Source organism: Drosophila pseudoobscura, chromosome X (assembly GCF_009870125.1).
Source record: "Drosophila pseudoobscura strain MV-25-SWS-2005 chromosome X, UCI_Dpse_MV25, whole genome shotgun sequence".
NCBI classification, from domain to species: Eukaryota; Metazoa; Arthropoda; class Insecta; order Diptera; family Drosophilidae; genus Drosophila; species Drosophila pseudoobscura.
The window spans coordinates 998,511-1,011,664 of NC_046683.1; the positions used below are offsets into that span (position 1 = coordinate 998,511).

At 48.4% G+C, this 13,154-nt stretch overlaps 1 protein-coding gene across 1 annotated transcript; it reads left to right on the plus strand.

Moving 5' to 3' along the window:
* Positions 1-5,082: 5,082 nt before the first annotated feature.
* On the plus strand, positions 5,083-8,219 carry btd (buttonhead). The gene is made up of 2 exons (XM_002134499.3): positions 5,083-6,664; positions 6,790-8,219. Exons 1-2 carry the CDS (start codon positions 5,892-5,894, stop codon positions 8,186-8,188), a joined length of 2,172 nt encoding a protein of 723 aa, XP_002134535.2. The 5' UTR covers positions 5,083-5,891; the 3' UTR covers positions 8,189-8,219.
* Positions 8,220-13,154: the final 4,935 nt, after the last annotated feature.

A 13,154-nucleotide genomic window follows, 5' to 3' on the forward strand; every position in this document is an offset into this window, starting at 1 on the left:
TGCCCCTAACACACGGACACGGACAGGCGCACGCACACGCACACGCACACGCACACGAGAAATATTTATTATTGAAATTAAAATTTATTGTTTGATTCTATTGTTTGTGTGTGTTTGGTTTTTTTTGCATCGGAGCCGCTTGATTAGAGAATTCCCTGGAAGTAGATGAAGATTCGGTTGCAAGTGCGCGCCCCCGCCCCCAGCGTCCGAAAAGGTCAAAGGAGGCGCGCCCTGGCCTTGGGCCAAAATCGAGGCATTGCGCAATCTGTCGCTCAGAAAGACGGGGGCACAGTCGGCACAGTCCGGAGTCCGAGGAGAAGGCGTTCCCAGATTCCCATTTGGATCGATAGAACGATGGATCGATGGAGGTTAGCAGCCAGCTGTTGTTCGCCCTGAGATCTCGAATATCAAGCGCTTTAGGCACTTAAACATATTTCTGTTAAATCCACAGGCTATGCGAAATGAAAGGATTTATAGGATCCGAAAGTAAGGGAAGGTAATGTCATTAATTACATGTATTTTGTTATGTTCAAACTCTGTTCTGGTTTCCAGGCACGATTGGAGCATATCTGAGAGAATGTTAATAGCCCTGAGGCATTGCTCGCAGACAATCCACAATTCCCGATAGCAAGGCCTACAGCAGAGCATATCTTTAATCGTGAATATCTTTAAAGTGTTATTAAATTCGATATGAAAATTAAATGCATTCAATTAAGACAATTTTTGGGTGGTCGAATGATCTCGGATGCTTAAAAACCCTTGAATAAACCCCTAGTCTATTGTCTCTGCAGATTTACGACTCTTTAAAGATTTTGCATAACCAAGAATAACTTTGAACAAGTATAATTTTAGGTTTCTAAATCAGAATATTCAGAGCCCTGACAAAAACGTTTCGATGTTGAATGCCATTTAATGAGCGGCACTTTCTGGTTCATTTCTGAGACAGATCAGACGGATTAGACTTTGACTAAAGCGAAGAAGAGATATAGGAATAAGTATACAGGAGATATGTCGGAGTTCAAAGTCAATTGGCGAGAAAAACCCCGGGAGATTAGGGTTTCGTGGCTAATCTCTGGGCAAGAGCAGGGGCAAAGACGATAGAAAGGCCAAAATATTTGCAGACAGTGAAAGGATTTAAATGCGAAAATCCCCATAAATCCAATTAACATAAATCTGCATAACGGGTTGAGGGAAGGCAATCGAAGGATTCCGAATCGTGAGGCAGTAGGCAGGAGCGCAAGAGCGCAGGAGCGCAGGAGCGCAAGGGTTAGGGTACCGAAAGGATTAGAACGGAATGCGAAATTTCAATTGAATAAGATTCCCATATACCTGTGACTCCTAGAGGGGAGGCTCGACTTCTATCTGTCTCTCGCTCACACTCTCTGGCTGTTGTTCTACATGTACTGTATATCTGTCTCCTTCCCTCTCTGGTTGCGGATTACCGCAGACGATCCCTTGACTTTTCCTGCTAAGCGATCGTAAAACGTGGATTATGCATTTATGGCCCCACACACACAGGCACACAGGCACACGGGCACACGGGCACACCGACCCACACACTCACCCACTCAGCCACTCGCCCACTCGCCCACAGGGGCGACTCACCACCGACCAGGGGTGCGGTTTAATCCGAGACCAGGAAGATTTGATATTAATCTGCTCGATGGGTGGTGGATGGATGGATGGATGGATGGATGGATGGATGGATGGATTGGTGGATCGTCAGATCAGGGATCAGGGAATCAATAATTACGATTCAGGCGTAGCCGAGTCAGGGGCTAGGTAGCACAACATTCCCTCCCGGTAATCCTCACCAGCTCCGCTCCGCTACGCTTCGCTCCTGGCGTGGATTAGCGGCGATCTAGTGCAGAAATCCCCAGGCGCGGGTGAGGATGAGGAGCTTTGGGTGTCGCTAAATGCACAGAAGTCAAAACTTTTGTGATCTCTACCTGAATTGTCTGAATCGTCTGAATCCCCGTGATCCTGCTCCTGATCCTGATCCGCGCAAGACACTTCGAACGACAGTTGTTTGTGTCTGTTTGGTGGGCTCGTCCTGGCTAATCAATTGATTATCGCCATGGATTGAATCGGGGATTGAATCAGGATTGGGTGGGGTAAGGGGTAAGGGGAAGGACAGGAAAGGTTGACTGTTTGTGTAGGCTTGAGACTGGATTTGGATTCAAATCCCACCGAAAAGATTAGCATTGCACAATGTTTGTGGAGATTTGTGACGAGAACCCAACCTTCCTCTGAAAGTTCTTCCTTTTCTGGATGTTCTTCATATCAGAGACTTTCCCTTGATGTGTACAAATATACACTTTGCTCTGATCTTCTTTGCCTATTTCTCAGCTATTTAGCTCTGGGCTCCTCCTTCGGACACTTCTTCAGATCTTTCTTCAAAGATCTGGCATCTGACTCTCCTCCCACTCAGAGAGACAGACAGACAGACACTCCCCCATCTCACTTGACCTACTGGCAGGAATAAAAAAGGGGGCGGCGTAGCGTGAGGCAGAACTTTCCTCGGCCCGGCCTGGCTCCTTTTTTGCTAATTGATTATGCGGCGACGCTGTGGCCCAAGGACAAGAACAAGAACAAGAACAAGGACAAAAGCTGCAAACAGGAGACCGGCCAGACCGGTAGACAGGGGCAGGGAAGGGCAGTGGCAGGGAAGGGCAGACAGTCTTCAGGTCTAGTTGACTTCAGCATTGTCATAAATCTTCGCCAACGGAGGAGCTACCCGAAGGGCGGGGAAAAGGGCAGAAGAGAGTGCTCCTCTGGCAGCACGAGACAGTGCTCCTCCTTCTCCTTCTCCTTCTACTCCTTCTACTCCTTGGTGTTGTTGTTGCTTCAATATAATTGTATCTTCCGTTTCATTACATGTTACCCCAGAGAGCCAGAGAGTCCCGGTCCCAGTCAGAGGATACCCAGTGCCAGAGAAGCCAGTGCCAGCCAGGGAGTGTCGGGCATAGGGGATGCGTTTGCTTTAATATCAAAATAATCAATGGGATACATTTGGATGAACTTGAAGCACTTTAAAAGTGTTTGTTTCTTTGTTTCCTTGGCGTTCTACAAGAATTGAATGAATTGGCGGTCGACACTCCATGTCTACAGATCTCTTTGGAATGTTTATCAAAATTTCCAGGGATTTTCATGATTATATTAACACTGTTAGCAGAGATACAACTAGTCCCCTAATCTGATTAATCACTGATGTTAGATAGCGACTTATAGGATTCGTATTTAAAGTTACCCTGATATGGCGTTAAACTTCCCAGGACGACGGTGGATCGTCCCAATGGGTCGACAGTGATTCAATGCTCGCGAGTGCGCGATGGGGTGGTGCTGGGTAGCTTTCCCGTCGATCACTCTGCCCGACTGCTGCGTGCCCCTTGTTTCCGTGGCTCGTTTCGGTTTAGGAGTCATCATTATCTTTTCACAGTACAGCGGCAGCGGCAGCAAATCGTAAAATTTGTGGCCGGGGAGCCACGTTGCGTATGCGTAATAAAAAAGACGCCGCATAATAAAAATGGATAGCCAGAAGGGTAGGGTGGGGTGGGGTGGGGTTGGGTAGGAGAGCCAACAACAATTGTGATTAATGTGCGCGCACACACACACAAAGGCAAGCGCATACACAGGAGTGTGCATAAGCACAAGGGAGAGTGAGAGAGAGAGAGAGAGAGAGAAAGAGAGACCCGCGGCTGGTGCTGCTGCTGTCGACGTCTTGCACTCGCCTTCGCCCGCCGCTCTGCGTCTCTGCGTCTCTCTTTTGTGGTGGTGTTTGGTTAACGCCCCTTTAAATACAGTTATTTCATTGGGCCGCGACCACAAATTTATTAGTTTTTATTGTTATTGTATTGATATTTGAATTATGCCATGCCCCCGCTCCCCGCTCCCCGTTCCCAGCACCGTCTCTAACTCTCACTCCCCTTTCGCTTCTTCTTCTTCTTGTGTTCCCTTTTCTTAGATGTTGAGAAAGCGAGAGATAGAGAGAGATAGGGAGAGGTAGATGGTGTAAAGTGAAAAATTAAATGCCATAAAACAGAAATTTTAATTTAATTAAAATGATGAGCAATGTCTGGCTCTTTTGCCTCTCTCGATTACTCTTGAGAAATTGTTAGTTTTGTTCTCTTTTGAACAAAAAAAGTAAATTACATGAAAACAAATTGGAATAATGGGTTGTGAAAGGGTATACATGTGTACATCATAGGCATGGGTAATAATGGGATTATAAAGAGGGATACAAATCTGTCGATTTAATTCCATATTTACTACCTTGCCATTCTTTTCTGAGAACAAAGCCCAATTAACATTAAGCAAATGGATTCCTCAATTTAAAAGACGACCTTCAAGGATGATCAATAAATCTGCATCTTAATCTGCAATAAATCTTTTGCGAAAATATAATTCAAAGCAAATGTAAAAAGTATATTCCTAGATAAGAAGTAACATTACATTATTCAATTGTATCTACTACATTCTTCTAAGTTAATAAATGTAATTATCTGGACGGATAGAAATGTTGAAAAATCTGAAAATAATTAACTTTGATTTGTATGGTCGAATAATTGAAGTCATTTGAAAGTTATAGGAGATATGTACACATGTATGAATATCCTTCGCTTAAAGCTTGAAGTGGTCAGGTCTCAGAGTCTAAGGAGCAACAAGACTGACCATAGGAGGCATTAAAACAACAACCACTGCTGCGGCAACAACAACCACACGACACCACAAATATGGAATGCTCACCCAATTGCTTTGACACACAAACCCACACATAGAAATTAAAACAAAACGCCTGCGGATACCCGAAAAGAAGAGGCACAAACGAAAGAGGGACAGAGAGAGCCCGCAAGCATGGCAGTGCCCGAGAGCAAGTGAGACAGATAGTGCTGCCCTAAAGGCAAATCCAAAAACAACCACCACCACACCACCAGCAGCAGGCCAGAGCCGGCGAACGCGAGAGAGGGAGAGAGAGAGAGAAAGAAAGCCACAGCCACAGTGAGACAGGACCCGAGCAGTCGGCCAGAAGAGTACAGCACTATGACATGCCTCTGCTGCTGCTGCTGCTGGCATGCTATGCTGCCCGCCGCTACCCGCACAACGACGACGACGACGCCGCTGCTGCCGTCATCAGTGATTCGTTTTGTACGTTGTTAGACTCTCTCGCTGCGTTTTGGAATTCAGTCGAGAACGATAATTAACGGTGGTTGTATCACATCACGCGCAGCAGCAGCAAAGCAGCATAGCAGCAGAACAGAGCACCAAAGCAGCAGAGAAGAGCACGACGAAGAGAATCCGACCATCGACACATCAACATCGACACCGAAAACGAATTCGAATCCGAGAACGAGAGCTGCGCGCCCCCCCTCGTTTGCAGCACCGTCTACAGTAAAAACTGCAACTTTGTTTCGGATCTATATACTATATATATATATATATATACTCGATATATACCACGCGATTCCGGGGACTTGTGAATTTTTGGTTGTGTTTCAGCCTTTAATTTGCTTCGTTCGGTCGTTGGGTTTTTTTTGCGGTTCCATTTCGCGTGTGTGCGACGCATCGACGTCAGCAATTATTGAGGAGCAGCGGCAGTGGCAGTGGCAGTGGCAGAAGCAGCGGTAGTGGCAGCAACCAGCAACCAGCAACCAGCGGCTCTGGAAAGACTATAATTATAAAACTAAAGTGAAAAGCGTGCCATAATTACAAGACAAATATCAATAAGTGCAAGAGCGAAATGTGCGAAAATTGTTAAAGCAGAAGGAAGAGCAGAAGGAGCACAGAAGGAGCAGCAGCATCCAGAGGAATCCATAGCAGAGGAGCCACCACCATCCTCCTCTTCCTCCATCCAGGAATCAGCATCCAATCACCACGCAAATTGCATTTACAATATGATTGATGCGGCCTGCAATTACCTGAATCCCTATGCTCTGCCCCAGCAGCAGCAGCATCCCCACCAGCAACAGCATCCCCATCCGCATCTCCAGCAGCAGCAACAGCAACAGCAGCAGCAGCAACTCCATTTGCAACAGCAGCAGGAGCACCAGCAGCAACAGCTCCACATGCAACACCAACAGCAACAGCAGATGCAACATACTCAGCAGCAGCAGCAATCGTCGCATGATTTCATTAGCGCCAGCGCCTCCAGTGGCACCACCCCCAACTCCAACTCCAGCAGCTCCAGCATCAGTGGCTGCAGCACTAGCAGCTCCCCGCTGTACGGCGTTGGGATTGGCATCGGCATAGGAATCGGAATCGGGAAACCCGGAATGAAAATGGAAATGCAATATCCGCCACAGGCCTCCTCCACGGGCACGGCCTCGCCCAACTCCAGCATCCAGTCGGCACCATCCTCGGCGAGCGTGTCGCCTAGTATCTTCCCCTCGCCGGCCCAGTCCTTTGCCAGCATCTCGGCCAGTCCCACCGCAACGGGGGAGAGCAGGATCGCCGTGCCATCAGCAGGAGCGGCGGCAGTGGCCGCCTCCACAGCAGCCACATCCTCCGCATCCGCATCCACACCCTCATCATCATCCTCGGCAGCAGCAGCGGCGGCGGCGGCAGCAGCAGCTGCAGCGGCAGCCGCGGATCTGGGGGCAGCGGCGGTGGCCAGCGCCGCCTACGGATGGAATTCGGCAGCAGCCGCCTACTCGGGTCTGCCCTCAAGGTAAATATCGCCGGAAGGAAGAAAGGATGGCAGAAAGAAAGAAAAGAAGAAAGTGCCCCTCGAATCCTCCCATGATAGCCCCTGAACTAATCCTCCATTTCCATCCCTTTTTGCGATCCTTGCAGAAGCCAATTCCCGTACGCACAATACGCGTCGGATTACTACGGGAACGCGGTGGGCATGTCCTCGTCGGCCGCCTGGTTCTCGCACCAGGAGCGCCTGTACCAGCCGTGGTCCTCGCAGAGCTATCCGAGCTTCAACTTCGACGACATCGCCTTCCAGACGCAGCTGCAACGCCGCTCAGTGCGATGCACCTGCCCCAATTGCACCAACGAGATGAGCGGTCTGCCGCCCATTGTCGGCCCGGACGAGCGGGGTCGCAAGCAGCACATCTGCCACATACCCGGCTGCGAGCGGCTCTACGGCAAGGCCTCCCACCTGAAGACCCACCTGCGATGGCACACAGGCGAGCGCCCGTTCCTCTGCCTCACCTGCGGCAAGCGCTTCTCCCGCTCGGACGAGCTGCAGCGGCACGGACGCACCCACACCAACTACCGCCCGTACGCCTGCCCGATCTGCTCCAAGAAGTTCTCGCGCAGCGACCACCTCAGCAAGCACAAGAAGACCCACTTCAAGGACAAGAAGAGCAAGAAGGCCCTCGCCGCCGAGGCCAAGGAACAGGCGGCGGCAGCCATTGGCTCCAGTACCGGCTCCGGCTCCATCAAGCAGGAGAAGGCGGAGAAGCTCCAGAAAAAGTCCAAGACCCTTTCGCCACCTGTGGAGTTCAAGCAAGAGCAGCCGGAGAGCGCCCTGCTCCACAGCTATGCCCCCTATGCCAATCTCTACCAGCAGTCATCCTCCGCCTCAACCTCGCTGGCGGCTCCACCCCCGCCGCCCCCACTCTTCCAGCAGCAGGCGGCCCTCCACCATCAGCAGCAACAGCAACAGCAGTCGCAGATCGGGCTGGGGAGCAGCTACGAGCCGTGGAGCAGTGCCGCCAACAATCGTGCCATACAACTACCGACTACCTCAGTGACCGCCACCTCAGTACCCGTCACGGCCAGCTCCCCGTCCTCCTCCTCAGCCTCGGCCAGATCCCCATCGGCATCTGCATCGGCATCGGCATCCTCCGCGTCCGCATCTGTATCCGCCTCCGCATCGGCAGCTGTGGCCGCTTTGGCATCGCAGCAGCAGCACTACGCCGCCCTGGCTATGCAGAGCGAATCCCAGTTGGCGGCGGAGTATGGATTGACCATGTCCGGCCTCGCCAGCGGCGCCAGCCAGGACTCCAGCTCGAGCTGTGCCGGCTCCAATGCAGTATCGAGCCACTCAAGCGGCGGTGGCGGCTACTCCAGCCTCATTGGGCACATGAAGTCGGAGTATGCGGCCAGCTATCCCACGGAATTTGCCACCGGCTCCTCCGGTTATGGGTACCCGCACTCGCATCCGCATCATCCGCATGCGCATCCGCATCATCATCATAATGCCTGGGCAGCGGCCTATCATCCGCATGCCACGGCCTAAGGCTCTACTAATCACCATCCACCATCCATAATCCACGTCCTCCTAATCCTCATCCTCATCCTCGTTGTTGTTGACGGTTGAAACCGATGCCATGCTCCTAATCGCTAAGCCCCAATACCTGATCCTGATCCCCAATCTATCTCTGTCTCTATCTCTCTCACTCTGTCTCTCTTATTCTCTCCAAGTGAGTCGCGGGTATCGTGATGTCGAGCCACGTGTGACTCTACAGATATTCTAATCATTCTTTGAGGAGAAGAAACCCGTAGAACGAGATCCATCTAGTGTTTTTTTTTATATATAAATGTGTTTATTGTTGATAAATCTACAGAAAAAAGTGCAGATGCAAAAGTATATATATTATACAGATAGATATTACTATATGTACTCTATATATATATAATCGTTAGCCCTAAGAAGAGACCATTTTTTTTGTCCACATTTTTTTTAATAGTCCTAGGAGAAAGTGATTTTTTTTTGCATGTGTGTACATAACTCTATAGACCGATATACCATATACCATCCTATGTGTAAGGAGTATATAAGGAGGAGAGAAACCATCTAGTTGTGTACCATAATAATTGTAATAATTGTTAATTGTCTTTAAGATAAATTATATATATACTCGTAATCGTACACAAATCGTACAACAAAAGGCGACAAAATCCACAAAAAACACACAACAAAATCCTAACAATAAAACAAAAAAAAACGAACAAAATTATATCGAAAACAAAGGCGAATTCCTGTTTACTTCTTTCCACAGCAGAACAGAACAGAACAGAACAGAACCTGATCTGCTCTGATCCCTCGACTCATCCACGACTCACCCTCGAGTCCAGTGGTAGGGGTTGCTGATCAGCAAAGAGTGAGGATTGGGGTTGTTCGGAAGCTTCTTCCCTGCTTCCTGTTTGAATTTGTATAGCTTTTGGGTGCGGATAGTCAATGGAGATCCAGACATTTTCCCATGCACTGAAACCATTTTCAGGGCAGAGCATCGTGTAGTTATTGGGTAAACATCCAGTTCATAGAGTACGGACGTATAAAAGCTAGAAGAAAGCGTTTTCGATACCATAAATGTATATATTTTCAGAGCGTTACGTGCAATGATTACATATATTCCCAGAGAGTAGATCGTTTCTTATATTATTTTCTGTTTAGTTTATTTTTTCATTAAAGATTGCAATCAACATTGAGGACTCGCTTTTTCTATAAGAAAATAGATCGATACGATCGATTCGTCGTATTGAATTTAATTCAGAAATTTCCCATCATCTCTTTCGCGCAGATTGGGATCATTACTCAGGGATCGTATCGATCGACTGGGGGGAACCAATGAGAGTCAATTTGCTCGCTCCCGGACTATCCCACTTGGCCAGCCCCGCGCACCCATTCGCAGGCCAAATGAATGAGCAAAAGAGTTTTTTATAATTAAATGGCCAACTTTGTCGTTGCCCCAATGATGGCGTGAAGATACGCCATACCGCCATACCATACGCGCAGAGCGCGTACGACGCTCCCCATACGATGCAGATAGCGGATAGCCGGTCGATTGTGGCCAATATAAAATATTGATTTATGCCTCTTGGGGGCTTTCCTGGGGCATCAATCAATTTTCAAGTTGAGTGAGCGCCAAGCCCCCACAAGCCCACACCCCACGGCCCACGGCCCACGACCCACGCCTCCCGCCCCGCCCGATGCCAGTCCCGAAACTCGAGACGAGTTCCAGATCCCTGGTGCAGCGGTTGACAACCTCAGAGGTGGTAGTATCCCATTGGTACTCGTAGATGCCCCAAGACCCCGCCTCCTCCTTGCCTCCTTGCCTCCTCCCCTCTATATCTCTTCACTATCCATCGCTGGGGGTGTGATGGGGCAGCGCAACAACTTCACACGCACGTTAATCATACGCCGCATTGACCGCAGAGCATTTACGATACCCCAAAACCGTTCAACCCAAAAAACCCTTTTTTTTTTTTTTTGGTTTTGGGGCCTCACTAAATGGCAAACAGAATCTGATTGATTTATAACTGAAGTCTGGAGAGTCCGAGGGAAAAATGGAAAATAAAATAAAATACAATCCCGAACGAAGTCGCTCTCTGGCGGCGGCTTAATGATGATAAATGATGATGTTATGATTTGTTAATTTTTCTTCAAGTCCCTCTTCAGGTTCGTCTCGCTTTTATTGCGTGTTGTGCCCCCAGTGGTCGCCAGTTGCCAGTTTCCAGTCGCCAGTCGCCAGTTGCCAGTGGAGGAGTTAACCCGAAACATGAGGCTCTTCTTTTCGTCTTTTTTTTTTGTGTGTTTTGTTTCTGTTTTGGTCAGTTTAATGGCTCCGCCGCCTCCACCCAAATCTCCAACAGTCTGCCTATTCCTCTAACGCTCTCTGGGGCGAAAGTGTAATTTTAAGTATGGGTTACAGAAACATGGAGAGATGTCTCTAATAGGCAAGTGATTTGTTGATCATTCATCTCTGGCTCGGCGACTGTGGCTCTGCAAATGATTTCGTTTACAGATTTTTCCCCAGAGGCCGCAGGGCCTCAAGGGAGACTCCACCAATGCTCCGGAGAACACCTCAGCAGATATCTTCTTATGTTTCTGTACAGCATCAAAGGATATTTCATTATCGGCGATTCATCAGAGATATTGTTCGTCGAGGTTGAAGTTGCTCTGCTGTTGCGAGTCTGCCAGAATCCACAGATTAGACAGCTCCTAATGAAATCATCCCAGAAGTGTTTTCCACTTGAAAGAGAGAATTATGTAGATCAGCAGCAGCCACAGAAGTTCCCAGAATTGTTGGCCAACCGACACCACACCTATGGAGGGAGACTCCTAGTCCGATTTCGTTCCATGCCCTTGACTCCACTCGAGTGGCACATAACCCAGAGTGTTGTCACACATACTCGAACCGAATCTTCTCCTCCTGGGCAGGGGCACGCTTCGCAGCGAGGCTCAAGTGGGTCTCCTCCCTCTCCCTCTCCCTCCTCACTGGTCTCTGGGTAACCAGAGATCGTTCTAATTTTGATCAAAGTTATAAATAATCGGGCTGGTTGCACAAGAGCCACTTGACTTGACATTGGGACATTTTCCACGGAAACGATGTTTTGATGTTGCGCGCCTTGGTGATCGCTGATCGCTGATCGGTGATCCTTTTGGGTCCTTTGGCAAACGAGCAGCACACAAAAGGGACAAAGCAAATTGAGTTGAGATTATCGCTGGCCCGGCGGCAGGACCTGCGCTAAGTAAGCGTGTCCAAAAAGGTCCTGCCAGTCCTGCCAGTGCCAACGCCAGTGCCAGCGCAGAAGAGATGATCGAACATGACTTAACTAGAAAATGTTTTATGTTTCATCGACCGATGTCTGGCCCTCCTGGCACTCTTGGCACTCTTGGCACTTGGTATTTATTAGTTTTTACTTTTCACTTTTCATATTTCCCTCGTTCTTTCGCTCTTTCTCTTGGGGTGGGGTAGGGGGGTGGAGGCAGGGGCGTGTTTGACATGGTCATCGGTGATTATAAATTTCGGTCGTGTCTTGCGGTCGAGGTCCGAGTACGAGGTCCTGTGTGGGTTCTCCCTTTTGTTTATCCGAGAGCATCGTTGCGGCATATGGCCGGCCTATCATCCATTCTTTTCGAGAGTCGGTGTTTGTCGGTCGATGCGGGTTCGGCTACCAGTGCGAGAGAGAGACATGTGTTTAAAGGATAATCTCGCGCAACAGGATCGCAATCTCGATTGCCTCTTGCCAAAAGATAAACTATGGAGATGGATTGCTATTTGCTGCGGGGATTACCATAGTGCGAGGGCTCGGGGGATAATTTCTTAATTTTCTGCTGGATTTCCTACATATATGTACATACATACGTAGAGTGGGCTCCTTTGGCATGCTATATATGTATGTGGCGGTGTGGATCGGTTATGAATGGCAGAGAATACGGATGATAAATGGTACATTTATTTTCAAGTATAACAGTTTCAATGGTATACTAGTATAACAGTGTTGGATTGTCGGATAAAGTAAATATGTGTCTGAATTAATAAAGTTAAGCCCATAGCTAAAGGATGAATAATATATTTCAAATGAATAAAGGAATGAAGCCACGACTTTGGGGTAGCCGTGGGACAGAAAGGATTAAGGGTGCACTTGTTGAGTATAACAGTATACCAGAAATTGTTTTGCACTTGAATTCGAATGTGAAGTAAATAATTAGAATCATGAATACCGAATCATGAATCGATCGATTATACATTCATCCGAGAAGAGGGGAGGCCCGCGGGCGGCACGTGACCCAATCAATGCCGAGGACATCAGGCCATGACAATCGTCAAGGATATATGAAGTATTGTGGGGGGCAAGAAAGACATACACAGACACACACAGGCACACACAGGCACACACACATTCACATCGAAGTGGCCAAACGAGCAATATGGAGATGGGGAAGGAGCAGGACAGGGACAGGGACAGGGAACAACTCAATTGTTGGCGGCATCTGTGGCATACAAATTAAAATATTTATGTGTGTATTAGGACTAAGGACACACGTTAAGGACACAACACAACAGCAACAGCAACAGCAGCAGCAGCAGCGGAGCGGCGGAAGGCAAGAGCCAATGGAAAAGTGCGACATATGTGCAGTCAATAAATTTTCCACTTTTCATGCTGACAGCACAGAAAAACAGCGGGGAAAAACAACAGCGACAACTCTCGAGCCGCTAATGGCTCCACAATGACCAGGCGTATTTGCCACAGAAGCACACACACACACAGACACACACACACGCGCATACACGCTGTGGAAAAGTCCTGTACGAGTGGGACTCGAGTAAATTGCTCCTTTTTCCTGGTGCATTTAATTTGATTTTATTGTTCGCGCTCCAATTATTTGTTTGCGTCAAACGAAACGGTTGCTTTCGATTTGGTTTCGGCTTATCGATATATGTACATACATATGTATGTACATGTGTGTATATTTA